The sequence below is a fragment of the Rhea pennata genome, chromosome 3 (genome assembly GCF_028389875.1).
Source record: "Rhea pennata isolate bPtePen1 chromosome 3, bPtePen1.pri, whole genome shotgun sequence".
Classification (NCBI taxonomy): domain Eukaryota; kingdom Metazoa; phylum Chordata; class Aves; order Rheiformes; family Rheidae; genus Rhea; species Rhea pennata.
In genome coordinates, this window is record NC_084665.1 from 117,724,281 (window position 1) to 117,741,959 (window position 17,679).

The 17,679-nt window shown below is 41.7% G+C and overlaps 1 protein-coding gene across 1 annotated transcript; it reads right to left on the bottom strand.

The window, feature by feature from the left end:
- Window positions 1-1,052: 1,052 nt before the first annotated feature.
- LOC134138924 (uncharacterized) lies at window positions 1,053-13,233 on the bottom strand. Its single transcript, XM_062573115.1, has 22 exons — window positions 13,211-13,233; window positions 12,904-12,956; window positions 11,305-11,397; window positions 9,922-10,049; window positions 9,114-9,257; window positions 8,455-8,538; window positions 7,673-7,840; window positions 7,508-7,604; window positions 7,200-7,423; window positions 6,209-6,362; window positions 5,931-6,139; window positions 5,731-5,848; window positions 5,360-5,565; window positions 4,810-4,927; window positions 4,101-4,270; window positions 3,377-3,450; window positions 3,164-3,291; window positions 2,270-2,459; window positions 1,739-1,880; window positions 1,376-1,472; window positions 1,165-1,242; window positions 1,053-1,072 (listed from the first exon to the last, which is right to left on the bottom strand). The coding sequence occupies exons 1-22, from the start codon at window positions 13,231-13,233 to the stop codon at window positions 1,053-1,055; spliced, it is 2,718 nt and encodes a 905-aa protein (XP_062429099.1).
- Window positions 13,234-17,679: the final 4,446 nt, after the last annotated feature.

The following is a 17,679-nucleotide window of genomic DNA, read 5'->3' on the forward strand; positions in this document are numbered from 1 at the left end:
TACAGTGTTTTTCACAAAGTGGAATTAGATCTATGAAATACTTTTTTGCTCAATTTATACAGCAAAATTTGTTAAGAATAATTGTTTAATATAAAGTTAAAAAACAGATAGTATTGTACACTCATCGTGTTTTTAGCCCTAAGGGATAACAATTCATGCTAAGCTATAGCTTTCATTAGAACAGGAAAATATTGAATCTGAACTATTTTCACATCACTCTTCAGATCTAAGGAAGAAACCAGAACTAAATTTTTCTTCCCTTTAAAGAAAAAGGTACAACCTCCCCAATACTCTAGCAGTTGCTCCTAGATATCACTTTTACCAGGAAAGAAGCATCCTTTAACTCTTAGTGAATAGGGTCTGTCTAGTGTAACAAGTCACCACTAAAAGCCTTTTTCCTTAGGCTGACCACTTATTTAACTAAGTAGAGTCACTGATGCTATCTCCCCCTTCCACCACACACCCAACAGGGCTTTACCTTCCAGAGCCACAACACTACAGTGAGAGCCACAGTTTACAAGTTTTCTGTTAGTATCTACTATGGGATTAAATATGTTCATCCCTGTCTTGCTTTGAAAAGTGTTTTCTCTTACCGACATTAAGCTCCCTGGAACACTTTATTCATACTGGAGCTGAGGAAAGCAGGGTTGGGGGGAAGCTGGTTTCAAATTTGTCTGGTTTCAATGATTTACAACAGATTTCAACTTTCCATTGCCTTCTTCCCTCTACGCCAAAACAGATGCTTCCAACTACAAAATGACTAACCACAACAGTTTTAGACACATTAGCTAAGCAGACTAGTTCAGACACAAGTCACAGATTAAGACATCTGCACTTTACTTAAACAATTTACGGTATTGCTTTGTGCTCCTCTAAGGAGAGATATATATACATACTGATTAGCTGACTCTTTCTTGATAAATGCTGTCAATATATTTCATCAGTAGATATTTTCAAGATGTCCTTACTGTAAGCATCCTCTGGGCAGACTACACTTGCTTAGACCACCTAAATGCAATTTCTTAAAATTAACAGTTCTTATTCAGTCTGCATCAAAAGTCTGTGTATTCACCTACAGGGGGAAGAGACAGATTTACATGAGCCTGTTGTCACAATAGCAATATGCTCAGTCTTACAGAAATGTAACTTAGGAGTGACACCAACCTCTTCCAGTCACCTTCTTCTTAAGGAGTATTGCTCCAGATGATGCTCGCCCATACAGATGAGATTCTGCACTACGGTCTGGTGAGAAATTTCAGAATTTAATGTTCTTGTTTTTGCCAAACAGGAGTTGTCATCTGACAAAGCTCCTGATAGCACACACCATTACTGAGTAAAACTTCAAGGGTGAATTGAGAAGTGCCCATTTTCTTACCAAGTCTGTGTTTCCCAGGATTGCACCTCCTTGGGCAAAGAGAGTCTGAAGACTGTTGCATAGTGCTGCAAATCACCACACTGCAGTGGAAATACAACTACAAGACAAAGATATTTATTTTATAATGCAAGGTACTCATATGCAAATTTGATACACATATGACTGCAGAGAAGAAGAACTGAGCACTACTGAGTAGCTAGTCTGTATTTGCTCCCCATAGAGCACTATGTCTTCCTGAAGGAGACTAATACCTCCAAGTGGTAAGGGTAGGCTTTTGACAGTGTTTGCCGCCTGCAACAGTCCAACTTTGGGGACTTACATTTCACTTTGGAAAGTGTACAACAAGTTGCAGAGACTTCTCACCTGCTCTTGTAGCGAAGTTATGCCCTGAACAAAAGTGAACATCTTCACTTCAAATCTCTTAAGGTGCTGAGGAAATTTTACTCTGGAGCTATAATGAACTGGGTGGAATATGGTTCTGTGAGAATCTTCACTATTTTCACACCTTTTAGGGAAGAAGAAAGAGTTACCTAACTTAGATATTCATCATTTGAGCAAGTTATTTAAACAAGACAAGGAAGTAAAATGTACAGAAGCTTTTATTTTCCTCATACTACAAAAGTATGGATAGAGCCTCCCCAATGTTTGTGGTCTCAGTCTTTGGCCACAGTTATTATTGCTTTTTGTTCTTTCTAGCTGAAAGTGTTTCTGGCCACACTGAGAACCTGCTGCCACCAGAATGCATGCCCAGCATGTAGATACCAGCAGTGCACTTTACAGTTTATGAACAATTATACAGATAGAACAAAATAATCCTCTTCCCCTTTTCTTCCAGCTGGGAAAATAGGCCCTGTGTTGAACAGTTACCAAACATAAGATGAAAGCTTTCTTTACCCATTTATAAGGATAGGCCATTGGGGATGGCTGTCGCTGCTTTGGGAGTTTGTAGCCCAACAGTCTTCTAAGTTTAGTTCTAGTCTTACATCTTCAGACTGGAGCAATTCAACTTCAAAATACAGTGCCTCTTTCAAGTACTTTACCACAGGATATTCAGATTCCTTGTAGGGATAAGAAAAGGACTTCTCTACAAGACAGAATATTGACATTAGAGAGTGGAATTGTTTTTTGGTTTGTTCCTCCCTTCTACCCCAACTACCACACAAATACAGTATAAGCATTCACTAAGTCTTTACTTCACTCTTCTTTCCATCACCATTTACTTAGATACAGTAATACAAAAACTGGTAGAGCATATGGATGTCAACTGATGGGGTTAGGATAGTGGAAGAATAAGAACTGTTAAGGAAGGAAAGATATAAAGCAGAGCAGAGCCTGTTCCTTCTGCAGACGGAACATTCATTCAAAACCGTCTCTGGAAAGGAACCAAAAAATTTCGGCAGGGCCACTTCCCTAGGAGAGGGTATGGTTCAGGCTTCAGTTAGCCCTTTCTGCCAGTGTCAATTCCATTTCACTTAAGTATTGCACATAGCTTCCTTCTTTAGCACAGACTAAAATTTTAGTCAGCACTAACTCCTTTGCTTAGCAAGAGTCTGAGGACTGGTGGAGGAGAAAGGCTGACCTCGAATCCACTGTGCATACCATTTTCTATGTCCAGCCCAAGCAGGAGGGGGAAAGAAACCAACCAAATATTCTTTGTTTATTGGGCCTTTTTTGTATTAATAACAAAGGTCTGATCAACTGTAGATCTTTTGTAGAAAGCAAAGTTTGTATTGCATCCTGAAGTGGAAACCTCTGTTCGAGTCCTTAAAATCTGATCATAAGCATTACCTTTGAAAAGCTTCAATGAGAGAGCAAGAGAGCCAAATCCTGGCTTAATACTAGGTGCTGGGTTATTTTTAGATTTATATTGGACATCAACAGTCTGCTTGATTTTGTACCAGCAAACACACTTTAATCTGAATGGGGAAAAAAAAAAGATGCAGCATTAGATTTTAGACATTAAATTATCTTGGACAACCTCCTCCCAGGAATGGTACTTACTGGTAAACTGGTGTATCATTGCCAGGTCTGAAGTAAAGTACATCATTTTCATATGTCATTGTTGTGCTGTTGAACTGAAAAATACAGATATTGTTATGAAGACAACTACATCAACTAACAGTACCTTGAATATGCCATAATATGCCCCGGAAAGAATTGCACTGTACCTGAGAAAGGTGACCAATTTTTTCTATTAACAGGATTAGACTACACCATGAGATGAAACACTCATAAAAGTAAATCACAGAAATCACAGTAAGAATCACAGTGAGCTGCATTTGGTGTGACCTGAACTAGAGTATGATCTGATCCCTTGTTGTTTTGCCTGCTTTCTACTTAAGTAGTACATAGGTGGCAGGAACAGGAAACACTCCAGTCTTGGGTCAAGCATTCATTAGTAACACCTAGCCAACTTCTACAAAGCATGTGGAAACATGCCAACAGCACAAATGCACGTTAAAGTCTAACAAAAGACAATTCAGAGAATGCCAAATTGAAGGCTAATTTCAGCAAGTACAGCTGACCTTGAAGATTACTTTCACTAAATGAGAACTTCTACTCAGCCAAATTTAGCAGCCACAGAAAGAAAAAGGGTGCATGCGTGCCACTTAGCGTAAGGTCAGCTATGACCATCTTACAGCTTCTGCTCAGCTCTGAACTTCTGCCAGTTCCAGTAATAATCTTAGTCCAGTACAGAACAAATTTCATGCCACTGAGCCTTTACCTTTCTACTTGTTCCACAAGTGTTTACATTGAACTTGAAGGTTGCAGTCTTTTCTGTCACTTGAACGGGTTTACATTGTCTGTCTCTCAAGACAAGCAGACTGGTGTCCACATCTGCAATCTCTACCAATTTCACTGCAGTTACCACCACAGTTCCATTGGGCAGGCACTCTGAAAAAGAAAAATGCCTTTTCTGTACAAATCAAGACTGATATCCCAGGAATCTATAGCCTAGCACAATAAAAAAAGGTTTTGTTTGTATTTGCTAGTAAGGTTGTGGCAGATGAGTATTAGAAATTAAACAAGACAAATCTACCCTAACACTGTTATGCATAGCATCTGTCAGCTTGAAGAAACTGGTAAAGCATGCACTACACTGAGCGAAAGTGATGGTGAAGGTGACCTTTCGTCCCAGTGTCAGCACCTCACCTTCTCCTAAAGGTTTTTTTTTTAATAGCCAACTGGTCTAGAAGGTTATACCCAAAACAGAAGGGCAGATGATAGCAGGGGTCACTTTCATCTGTAGTTTGACTTGCCTTGTACCGTATTGGCTTGTATGAAAACTGACAAGCAGATAGGATATCACAAACAAATTCTAGGAAAGTTTAATTATTCAGACTTTCAGAAGTTCACTTCTGTGTGATTTAGTAACGAGGTTCAAAGATAAGAATAAACAGTAATCAAGAAACATTGACAGTTCACGTTATTACGCATTAGCTCTGAAGGTGCAAATCTGCAGGAAATTGAGAAATCTCTCCTGTTCGCCAAAGTGATGCCATCCTTCAAGGTTAAGTGGAGTGAAGCAATTACTCCAGAGGGATGAATATCCTAGAGGTGATCACAGGATAAACAAGAGAATGAAGGCACACTGTTCTACTAGAAGAGCTCAAAAACTAAGGGCAAATTATCACAAACAAAGGGTAAAGATGCTTGATCACAATCAAATCTACAGAAGAGATTTTGTAATCTAGAGACAACCACATCAACCTTTTTCAGTGGTTTTGTGGTATAAACTCCATTGCATGTGCAATTGCTATTAAGGGTAGCTCAACCTTAAAGTGCTTGTGACATGTTTTTCTTGAATGCTTTCACCCGCATTAAGCAAGGGACATTATCTAAGGGTAGAAAATAGTTCTCCATTAATCCTTTCAAGCCTATGCCAAAGGAAAATTTAATTCAGCTACAAGTACATAGTATATTTTGTTCATATCATAGATAGAGCATGCATTTCATTTGCTTAATATATACTGGCATCCTTACTTCATAGTCCACATGGGGAGAAAGGAAAGGGACACAGATTGCCAAGTGAGTGCCATTGTCACTCAGGCTGTAGCTGTACTTTTGCGCAGCCTCTCGTGTCAGATGCAGGTTGGATATGAAGGGCAGCCAGTTTTGGTCCACATTCCCGTGACTCATTATTAGACAAAGATTCCTCTCATCACAAAATCCTTTTGCACTAGGCAGTACTGTAACAGAGTTAAGAGTTAGCCAGTGTGCTAGCTGCTGTCAGAGTTTAAAACAGCTATTTTGGACAGAGCACCTTTGGCAGAAGTTAACCCAGGTAAGGGCCAAATTCACAGCCAGGTTAGTTGTAATCAAACTGGTACATAGTTTTGTCCAAGCTTGCTTACCTGCATCTTTAATTGCAGACACTGTTATGACTGGGATGGTGAAGGTCTCATTTGTTGGATGGATTAGGAACTCAAGTGTGACATTCAGGGTGTATGTTCTAATGTCCTCTCTTGTGTACTAAAGAGATCATATTTAGAAATAAACTTACCAAGTGATATAGCCAGTTCTGTACTATACGTTACAGTATATTAGTACACACCTCTTTCTTAATGCTTGCAGCATCAAATGGGACTTGTACTGCATAGGTTTTGCTTCCATTAGCATATCTATTTTCACGTGTTAGATATCCATGCCGAATAGCTTCAGGTACAGGTACAGTTGCCCCCACAAAGGTTAGGTTCACAAGCTCCACGTCAGAAAGGAACATTCCTATTGTCACATTCATTAGCCTGGTGCTCAGACTTGTGTCTGAAAAGCAATGTGTTAACGTTAAGCTCTTACCAGTACCATCAGTAAATTGAGTCTTAAGCAACTTACTGTTGGTTATGGTAAGTTCCATGCGTTCAAACGGTGTTTCTATTTCCTTGATGATAGTATGTTTGGTTAGTCCCCATTTGTTATCTTCCCACTGATGTTCCAAGAAAAGGTTGATACTGTATTTTGCCCCATGCTGTCCACTGCTCACAGAGGTCTAGAATTGCAAATCAACATCCTTCAGCATACCATGATTTTACATCAGGTACAAATCGTACTGTAGCTTTCTGGGGTCAGCTAGCTACATCTCAGAACAACTGTGTTCAGTTCTGTGGCCCTGCTTTTGTATTGGCAAAGATGTCTGCAAAAAGCAACACTTGTGAGTGTTCTTGAACTCTTAAGTAGCACTTGCTGTTTCCCTGTTTTCAGCTCTCTTTGGAGTTTAGATCATCTCAGGACACCCAGGAGACTCTCTTGAAAAATCTACCTGTCCACCTCACCTTACCCTTGCCTTTCAAAGCAGCAGAGGATTTTTTAATCAGTAAAAGGGCTTCTGCTGCCATTTCCTTCAAAGCTCATTTGTAACACTTGTTCAGGATCTCGTTCGCTCCAAGAGGCTAAGTTTAGATGTCCACAGGGTCACGTGCTACTGAGACGAGTACAGGTTAAGAGAATGAGAGCAGTCTACTTGCACCTATGGCTGTGTAGCATACAACAGAACCCTTGCACCTTTCCGAGTTCATCTCGAGCTGCCTCCAAAGCATACAACATTAGGACTAAAAGTCGGTAGCTCTTACCAAGTTAACTTGAGAGAGGAGACAAGTTAATAGCTGTGTATGTCCTGTATATCTGGTTCTGTCCATCTCTACTTGTAAGAAAAGAATGTCTGCACAAAATGACTCTTCCCAAAACTGCATTTAGCCAGACTTCTGGGATTCTTAATCTACCTTCTCATTTCCCCTTCTCTTTCAGCTTTCACTGAAGATGAACTGGATGAAGAATTCTTCCTCCCCAGAAAGAGTACCTGGCCCGCAGGCAAACTCAAGTTACTAACCTTGTAACAGCCACCTTCTGCACCCGTTGGTATCTTGACTGTAATTGTATCTAAGCCATTAGTTAATGAGTATTTCCTGGAAACCATTTCCTTAGCAGAGAGTTTGTGTAGATCCACACCAACTTCAACAAGCACATCCTTGAAGCTTGTTGCTCCAGCAGAGAGGGGCTGAATATATTTTGGGACAGTCCAGGTGATTGTTTTGTTAGTGTAGTCCACGCCATCTTAAGGACAGGATATAAAAGCTGTAAGCTCATCACTGTAGCTCAGTACATTTCAGCACTGGAGTAGGTTACTGAATTTCTCACCTACAGGGCACGCCGCAGCAGTATCCACCATCAAGATCATCCATCGCTGTTTGTAAAATGTGCTTGACCTCACGGCAAAGAAGGAGATTCCCTGAGCCTGCAGGAAGAGATCTGGTTAGACCCGTCCAGTCCAACAGCTTACTGTGCATGAATGACTACACCAACCTTGACCAGCTGAATTTGTGCAGCACTGTATGGTATTCGCAGCAGTATCCTGGTATCAGTGGTGTTGAGTCCATAGCCAGCATGCCAAGCATCAGTCACCAGCAGGGCCTTTTTTTCTTCTGGTTGATGAAACACTACTTGCCATATTGAGGATCCTCCTGCTTTTGCCTAATCAGAGAAATTCATCAACAATTTAAATGTGCTATTCACAACGACTCCCTAGTTACTGTATTGAATGATTTCATTAGCTTGTAAGCTCTGAGTAGTTTCATTGCATTACTCTAAATACAGCTATTGTGACACCTCTGGCATTCCTCTAGCACAGGAAGAAAACCTCTCCATGTTAAAAGCACCAGGCAGATGGAGAAACTTAGACATCCCATCCTCTATGGAGATCATGAATTATGGGTCAGGAAGTTAACTACACTAGTGTGTTGCAAATATAAGATCCAAGAAAAACAAAAGTGCATTAGGTAGTTCACCCCTGGTCCTGGGATCTTTAGAGACAATTCTTGTGGCACAAGGGCTTGTCCTAAGATTTCACTCAGAAGATATTTGAGATATCAGTCTTCATTTCTTCCTTGGAGACGTGGCTGTCTGGATCTTGAATGTAAGAGATTTCCAGTGTATAAAATCCCTACATTAAACCACTTGGCACAGAAGTTTTGCTCCTCATACTGAAGTGCTTTTTGAAATATACTTCATGAACTTAGAGAAGGACATGAGCACCAGAATTAACACCAGTTGTTTTTTTTAACTAGAAGAAAAGCTGTAGTTTTTACCTCTGGGAAGGCAAGAGCCCCGTCCTCAGGTTCATCTTGAATGAAGTCTTCTCCTATTTGTGGAACCTCCCTCCTGACAGAAACCTGAATGGAAAGAGTCTCTGAAAGTCGCTTGTTGGTGGCACATGTCTCGAGCACCCTCAAAGGAGTGAGGAGACCGTAGCATTTTCCAAGGAGAGGATCAAAAACATTTTTATTCAAGTCAAAAATTGCACCATATAATGCCAAGACAATATGCATAGTGCATTGTCTGTGATCTGTTTGATAATAGCTTTTTACTCTGAGCTTATCTGCCCCGTCTTAGTTTGTTCTGGACTTCCATGTGCTCTTCAACAAGAGCTCTTTTCTCCCTCAATTTCTCCCCACTAAAGCCAGCGGTTATAGTTTGGAAGGACACTCCCAATTCCATTATTCTCTCAAAGAAAAGCTGCGGTAACACTCAGTTTAATCCATTAGCATAAGTTTTTGAATAGTATCTCACGATGTCATTGGCTATTAACGCTGTTCAATAAGCTTTACAGCCTAGCCAGGCTAGCACCGGCTTTGAGATGCGTGCCGTACATTCACCTGTGCATGGCTCATGGTGTGGCATTTGGATTCTGTCTCCCAGGCCTTTCTAGCACTTAACTTACTTTCCGAGAGCATCTTCCAGTACTTACCTCCATGTAGCTTTTTTCACATACTAACTCTCTTGGACTCCACGGGCCATAATGGCAACTTGCACTTTTCAGGTGTGTCGCAGCATTTTTCATATCAGGAGCATAAGATGCTTTGATCTGTATAGTTACTGTGAAGACGTCTTTCTGGATGACACAGGGAATACTTGTTAGGCTGATCTTTCTTCAGGTGGCTACTGCCTTTCCTTAGGACCTAAGTGACCAGCACAACCCACCCACCTACCAGTCTCTACATGGAAAAGCAATCCATATTGGAGCACCATTGGTTTCTGCTTGGTTAAATACACAGGCTGCGTATAGCTAGATGTGTATCTACATAGAAATGCAAATACCTTTGAGAGCTGCTTCAACCTTTCATGCATCTCCAGAGGCAGAAGGAATATTTTAGGGGTCATTTTGATCTTGTGCTTTACAACATGGTAGCAGCAAGCAAGCAAGCAACAAAGCAGCCAAAGCGTCTTAGTTTCGAAGCTAATGTCTCTCACGTTAAATCGAGCCAAAGTTAACAGTCATAATTCCCTGTTCTCACATAAGAGAAAGCTGCTGCTCTTCAGGAGCATGTGTGTGATATGCTTGTTCATATGCTTAGCTGTGTTTTGACTCAACTGCCAACATCAGGGAATGTTCTCAAGCCCCTGGATACATGTGAGAATTCAATGGTTTTCTGCTAATAGACTCTCAACACATTAGCAAGTTATTCATAGGTAGTAACTAAAGGAGTCATAGCCTTTCACATAAGAGCAATGCGCAGCAGTGTTGTACTGTAGTCAAAATACTGATTTAGACTTACCTCTGACTGAGAATGGCAACTTAGTGCAGAGGCACGAAACTCAGTGTTACCCCAGTAACTGTAAGTTATTGTATAGCCACACTGTGATGCCATGGCCTCATCTATCTCCCAGGCTGTGCCAAACTGATCTGTGGATAATTAGTTAAGAGCAGTGTTAATGAATATAATGCCTGATTGTGCTCTCTCTCCCCCCCCCCCTTTTTTTTTTTTTTTTTTTTTTTTGGTGAGAAAGATCTATGAGAAATTCTATGGGAAGATAAGAAAGGTAGAATTATGGACAGATTGAGAGAGAGTTCATTAGCAGCCCAGGCATTTAAGGGAGGGAACAATATCTCCCCCTTAAATAGAGAGGTGTGAAATCCACAAGGGCGGTGCTTGTGGGGAAAACAGTAAGCACAGAACAGTCAGCAGTTGGGGCATCAGAGCTGGTGTGGTCAGGGTTGATGGATGATGAGAACTTCTAAGATTAGGGAGCTGTTGTGGCAAATGATGGTACAGACCAACACTTCCCCTGACTGATGCCTGCTGGTCAACAGACACTCTTCAGGAGTCCTCTAAGGGCTGGCAGGCAAAGCTTAGCTTGACTTCACAACCTAGTAAATGATTTTTTTTTTTTTTTTGTAAGCCAAAATAATTCCTGTTAAGCTGTACATAGCCTACTTGCAGGGTCTCTTTGGCCCGTTGCGTTCAGGCGTCTTTAGCTATACGCAAATTGAATAGGTGATGACAAAGTTTATTAACATTCTAGAAAGACGGATGTGGTGTTGTAGCCTACATGTAGTTAGACAATACCTCAAACACGCAGAGCTGTTTCAGGGCTGAGTTTGCATTACGTACCTTCCACTTGGTAGGGCTTTTAGCCCAAGAGTTCTCATCCCGTTCTTCTAGGGCACTTTGTGGTGCTCTTCACTTGAATGCACCACTTTGTCTACCAAGCCCGTAGCCAGACGGCCCAGCTAGTTTTTCTTATCTTCAGTAAGACTATACTCATCTACTAGGTCCCTTGGCAGCTAGCATAAGGCGGCCAGCTCCAGCTTATGGATCTTCAGAATTACAGGCTCTGTTACTGGGGATCATTCTAACCAGGAGTGAAATCCACCAGCATGGAGATGGTGGGCAACCTCCATGCTTTCCTGTGCAATGCCCTTCAATTCGAGTCCAAAGGCAGCCCGGACTGCTGTTGCTATGTCATCTCCGTAAGGCTACAGAATAAGGTGTACAGAAGTAAAGGCGGCATCTGGTTATTTATAGTGAGGTACAATGCACTTTCACAGCTCTGTGAGCTGAATAGAATTCAGAGGATCCTAGTATTAGGGACCTTCAGAGGATTTTAAACACTTTGCCTTGTGTGATTTCCTCTCCAGGTTGTTTTCAGCAACTTACCAACAACAGAAAAAGACAAATATTTGTCCGCAAAGTATTCTGCCCTCAGCGTCATCCGCAAGAAGTTCCCCAAGCACTCTGAACTCACCGAGTCTGTATTGAAGGTGTTGAAAGGCTGGTAAATAGTGGATTAAAGGTACCACGTAAACAGAAAATTCTTGCTTTCCCGATTATTCTATAAAGTCAACATATCATGACAGCTATACTCCAGCAACTCTCATCAGGAATTGAAAAAGTTTCTCTTCTGTCCAGCATTGCTTCTAAAGAGAAAATTCAGCCTACATTACTATATCAATAGTAACTTTATCTTGTCAGCTGGTAATGCCACCCAAAGCAGCCTGTCATTAACAGAGAGTTTTGGAAGAAGGTCAGGATCATACTGCATGGTTGCTTCAAGCTAAACATCTTGTTTGGAATCAAACAGAACAGCAAAGCCCCCACAAAAAACCAAACCCTGCTCACAGAAAGAGCTCAGTTCTGGGTGAGGAGCAGCTGCGTGGCAGTAGCTACCTGCTACCTGCTAGCCTTCCCTGCTCACCCACCCAAATAACAACAGCCAGAGGGCTCACGCCAGGACAGAGCCGCACGGGAGCACCGCAGATCGCAGGAAGGGAAGCTGGAATCTCAGCCTGTCGCAGCAGCACAAAGCAGCCTAGGGCTGCCAAACCTTTCTCGAGGCAGAAAGCCGGTACAAACCGTTTTACCTGCACAAAAGGCTTCCGTGGTTTCTATTCCACTTACTGAATTTCCCTCCTGGACTGAGATTAGCTCTTTCAAACAGATGTTTTTATGGTATGGTGACCCAGTTCCAGCCAGAAGTTTAGTGGCAGGGGTGCATTTCAAGGGCCAACAAATTCACCTGCCTTAGAGAGGTTCGCGCTGTATCCTGAATTTAGTCAGAGCTGTGGCTGATATCAGAGCTAGTCATCAGAGATGCTGATGAGTGCAACCTCTTTCTGCCCATATTCCAAGCTACCAGGATGACTTAGCTTCAGTGCAGAAGCTATGTAATTGCTTCAAGCTGGGCAAGACCTCCAGGAAAATTTATTTTTCCCCCAATCTCTGGTAGATATCATTATGCTTAGAGAGCACCCAAGAAGGCAGAGGGCAGCAAGTCCTATTACCAAGCTCCCTACATCTGCTCTTCCAGGACCAGCTCTATTTCATAAGACAAAAGTTAGTGAAGACAGTAGTATGGCTAAGAAAACCCTCTCTTGACAGGGAAAGGGTTACTATTACAATTTTTTTTTAATAAAAACAACTTTACATGTTATAAAGTACAATTTTTTTTTTTTCTTAAGGAAGTACAGACTTCATGGTTGCTCTTAAGTCACCAATGCTTATTGCTTATTACCAGAGTAAAGAAGGATAGGAACATCTGCTTTTTAATAATAGTGCATCAACCTGGGCAGCATCAATGTGCGAGTAGCAAGAGACACCTCTGTAGTGTTTGGAGTTTCTCAGAAAAAAAACATGCAAGTAGGGCTCCTACAACAGCTTCAAATTCCTCTGAAGTACATACAGAGGATAATATTGATTCAGAAGACTATCACCCTCAAAAAGGCCTAGAAATCAGTATACGAAGGCAGTTTACATTACCTGGCCTATCTTCAGCGTGTATGCCAGAAACTAGTGTCCCTACTAGTAACAACCTGTAAGAGAAGACGGGGAGATTAGCAGCAACTCCAGCCAAAACAACAGCTAGGTGTCAGAATTCTTTGCTCAGAGAGTTCGAGTTTGGCCATTAGAGCACACATAGGTTTATAACTACCATTCTAGAGTTGGAAATTGCAAGATAGGATTTCTGCAGTTAGTACTCAAAAACGATGGAAGGCAAATCAGAAAAGTTAACACATCTGATGCTTCAAGTAGGAGAGCTCATTGCTAGCAGCCATGGAGTTCTCACCTCAGCATTAGATCCAGCTCCATTCCCCCTCACTTGGTTGTTGGCTATAGTGCTTTTTCTGTTATTGTTATGCACAAACATTTGTCAGCAACACTCCTCAAAAATCAGAGCCTCTCAGTATTCCCAGAATCCTGGATAAATGAAAAGGACCATCACCTTTATGCTGATGAAGCCCTTTTCAGCTGTTTACCTTCCTAAGTACAAACCTAGAATTTGAGTCACCTGTTCATTTACTTTGCTGAGCAAATCTGCTCTTCTTCAGATCCTTTCAGATGTTATGGTTGCCAGCTGTTGACCAGCAGGTTGTTTAGGCAGTGGAATAAGTGGTAGTGTTCTGATAAAGCGTGTGGCAATTTGCTGTTTCTCAGTTACCCCTCTGTCTCTGAAGATTTGCAAGATTTTTGTAGGTACTTGCATCTCCTTATCCTGCCAGTATTATTCTTATGGGTCTACATCACCTGGAATATTGGTATTGCAACATTAAGAAATCAAATTTATGAATAAGATAAAGATAACGTACATGGATTAGGTTAAATGCAATCACCCGGAATGAAATTATTAAAGGAAGCTATTAAAAATGACGCTATTATTTCTCTTTCTCTGTGCCCTCTCTATGGAGGGAAGTGATATATGTTTAGGCTTTTCCTATTCGTTCCCAAAATCTGTAGTTCAATTCCTAGATTTTTACACAGCTTGGCTAACCAGCACCTTGTTTTAACGCTTTTTATGCATTAAACAGAAAAAGCTGTTGCAAGCATAGATTTAAAATCCTTCACTTCTTCAGAGCTCAGGTATCCAATTCAAGGCTCCAGTTACGTACCTCTGTTGACCTGGGAGCCAGAGCCCTGCTTGCGGACACTTGTAAATACTCTACAGAAACCAACAAGGCTCAGTGGTTTTAAGCAAAAGCTAGTGGCCACGCTTGGTGCTTTCATAATAATCTCATAGTTACAACAATTTTGCAGGAAGCAGGAGACCTGAGTAGAGCTCCTGTTCCTTCTGAGACAGCTCAGACGCACAGGTATCAGCTCCCGCGAGAGACCTAGCCACCACGCAGCAGTGGATGGGGTGCCTTTTATTTTGTCCTCTGTTGAGGTTGGAAGGAAATGTCCATTTCGAAGCCCTAAATGCAGCGTTAAGGGGTTCCAAGCAAGGAATATAATGCTTGATTTGGTGGCCTAGTAGCTGCTATAGTGGGATTCATAGCTGTAGGCGGAACTAAGCAGGTACTGGCATGTCAGAGTAGAACTTTCTGCAGTATTATATACGAACAGGAATGTGTAAATCTAAAAACCAGACACAGTGTTTAATAGGATGAGCTGCCATATTGTTTTATCATTATTGTATGTAATAAAAGATGCTGTAAATCAGTATTCCTTATCCTGGTCATCATCTAATTCAGCTGTCAGTGACTCTGTGCAAATAGATCCTCATGTCCCAGAGCCATAGTTGCCCTGTGACAACTAGCCTTTCTCACTTTTCAGGGCCAAAATGTTATTTTGTTTGTGCATGCACACATTTTCTTGTACCGCTACTAGGAAGTAAGGAAAATTTACGCTGTGCATGGCATGCTTCTGTTCGAAGCACTGCTGCCAAGAGGAAAGTTTGGTGATATTTCCTAACAAACTGCCAGAATTGCCAGCTGTCCTCCATATATTTATTTCGTATGTAATTCCTTATAGGGAGGAACCTTTGTCCTAGGCTTACGCCTGCAACGTTTCTGTTTTGCTCCTTACTTTACACATGTGAATGCTATAGGAGCAGCAGAGCTGAAAGATTTGTAATTAACAAAAACGTCCTCAGGAGGGAGCCTGAGACTCTCATATTTGGTTCCTCTCCTCCTCCTCCAGCCTTTGGCACCTTCAGAGAGCACATACTGGGCAATAACTTTTTTTTTTTTGTTGGTTTTTTGGTTTTTTTCCCCCAGCGTTTGTTCTTAAATCTAACGAAGATTACACACGGTCACTTTAGACAGACCTGCACATTCCGGCTGAAGCTACTTAACACGGCTAACTAACCTCAGTGCAAAACTGCCCCACCTTCCAGAGTAAATTAATCAAACGTGACAACAAAGTTTACAGGGCTACAGGATGTTGGGTTTTTCCCCCAGAAACAAATTCTGTAACCCACTGGATTGTTTTTATGCTGCTTCTACTTGAAATTCCCCTCTCTGATGAGTTTTTGACTTTACAGGGCATTCTCCTGAGAAGCGCCATCCACTAAAGGTACTATATAAATAATGGCTTATAAAAATGAATAAAACCATGATTAGGCAATCAGGGCTTAATTATTGAGCAGTATGACAAAATTTATTATTCTTAGAATGGAGACCTTCTGAATTATGGCTTTATTTCTGTCGGCAGTTTACATTTACAGTATTGCAAAAAGGTTACACTTTTCCAGAGCTTGCCTTTAGGTACAGCTAAGGAAATGCCTGAGATATTACTTTTATTTGCACGAGGTGTACCAGACATTTAAAGCATACCTGCAGGGTTGGCAAGCCCATCACACCAGTTCTGTAATAGGTGTTTGGGTTGCTGATGTTTTTTCACCCTAAACAGATGTTAGCCAAGTCCCCATCGTTCCTTCAGGCTCCCAACACTCACAAGCACCTTGAGGATCTGTGGCAAAGCTGCATCGTGGAGGTGTTTAATGACAACGTAGAGGCCTTACAATGTTCAATTTTTGCAGGTTTAACAGGACCGTGGTGACTAACAACCACGCTACTGGAATGAGAGGAGAATTACAATAGTTCTGCTGCTACCCAACTTGACCACAGCCATGCTAAAAGCATTACCTGTCTAGCTTACTCACAATAAGTTGCTTGTTCATTTCATCCATTTATTTTCTTTCTTTTTTTTTTTTCAATTGTAAATTACTTCCTAGCTACTTTTCATTTGGTTTTTTTATTATTTGGTATGTATCACGTACTATCTTGGACCATATTTAGGACTCTAGATGTTACAATAACACAAATAAATCTGAGATTATTTGTAGCCAGGGAAACCCAAATGATCAGGTGATGTCAGTAAAAAAACAGGCAGAAGCTTTTTTCTGTCACCGTTCTAATTTCTAAAGAGTACTTAAATCTCAAGGGCTTTACTCAAATTCCACAACAAAAACGTGCAAGAGGACAGATTAAATTTTCAATCAGGAGTAGCATGGCAAGAACAGGAGGAAATGATGTGGTATTACGTGCAATTTAGAGTTAAAACCTTGTGCTAGCACGTGCCCTTTACTTTACCAGTATCAGCATTTCTTAACGTTACCAGCCTTCCCACAGCAAGCAGGGACTGTGCGGTAGGATTAGGTCAGGTAGTTTCATGACTCTTGGATTAAAATAAAAAGGGGGTCCACACCATCTAAAGTGAGTGTCTGCAAACTGTTCTCTGAAAGCTCTTTTGACTGTATTTTCTGAAGGCAAAAATACACGATAAATTAAAGCAAAGGCATAGCTCCTCTAGGATTAGGTAATCGGTGACTCTGATAACTGGGAAAATAAAACCAAGAGAGAGATTTTTCAATTGCATCTTTATAAAGCGACCCTTACAAAATGCCCACCAGGAGATTTCCTGCTCGCTTTCCTCACAGGGTTACCAGCTCGAATAATAGACAGTTGATCAGCTGCCCTACCCGTCTCACTGTTTCCTCCACCACCCGTGAATCTCTTCCTAGACAGTGTGCTTATGTACTACGCTAATTCAAATATTTTCCATGTAGAAAAAACGTGGAGACGGAAAACACAGAGTTCACCTGTAAGTGATATCTGCAAGAGCAGACACATTAGATAGAAAGAGGCCATTAACGAGGACTCCACAACTTGGGCTGCGCTGTCTCTGCTGCAAGATACGCCTCCTCTGGGGATACGAATGGTTTCCTAAATCAGCAGTGACTTGGTTTTCAGGTAGGCAGAGCCCTGTGCAGGGAGTACAGCACAACCGACATCCCCGGAGAGCGAGGAAACCGTCCGTCTCCGAGTTACCAGTGGTTTCCTTGGGGGTCCTTCAGGTTCAGGGGCAGTAGGTTTGAGGATTGCCGTTTTTGCTGACATCCCACAGATTAAACGAAGGACTGGCAAATTTAAAAGGAAAAATGCCCTGAGTGAAAGCTTTATGACCCACGCCACGCTATGTAGGCCTTTCTTCTCCGAATAGGGAGTAGCAGGGACTTGAAACAAGCCCCCCAGGGTTCGCACGTGGCTGTATTGCCTTGAGAGGTGCATCATGCTTTTGCACATGGAGTATGGAGCTGTGACTCCACTCCACCCTCTCCCTGCATGTGCTCCGGAGTGCCATCTCCTTCAAAGTGCTGGTGGAAGAGCAACGAGCATTCTCCCCTTAACCAGAACGGAGGCATGTAACCTATGAAGTTACGTATGGTACCTCCTGGAGCTGGGACTACCGTTTTGAAAGTTTGCCTGCACCAGTTTGGCTCAATCAGACTGAGGCAAATGAAGCCACAGAATTACA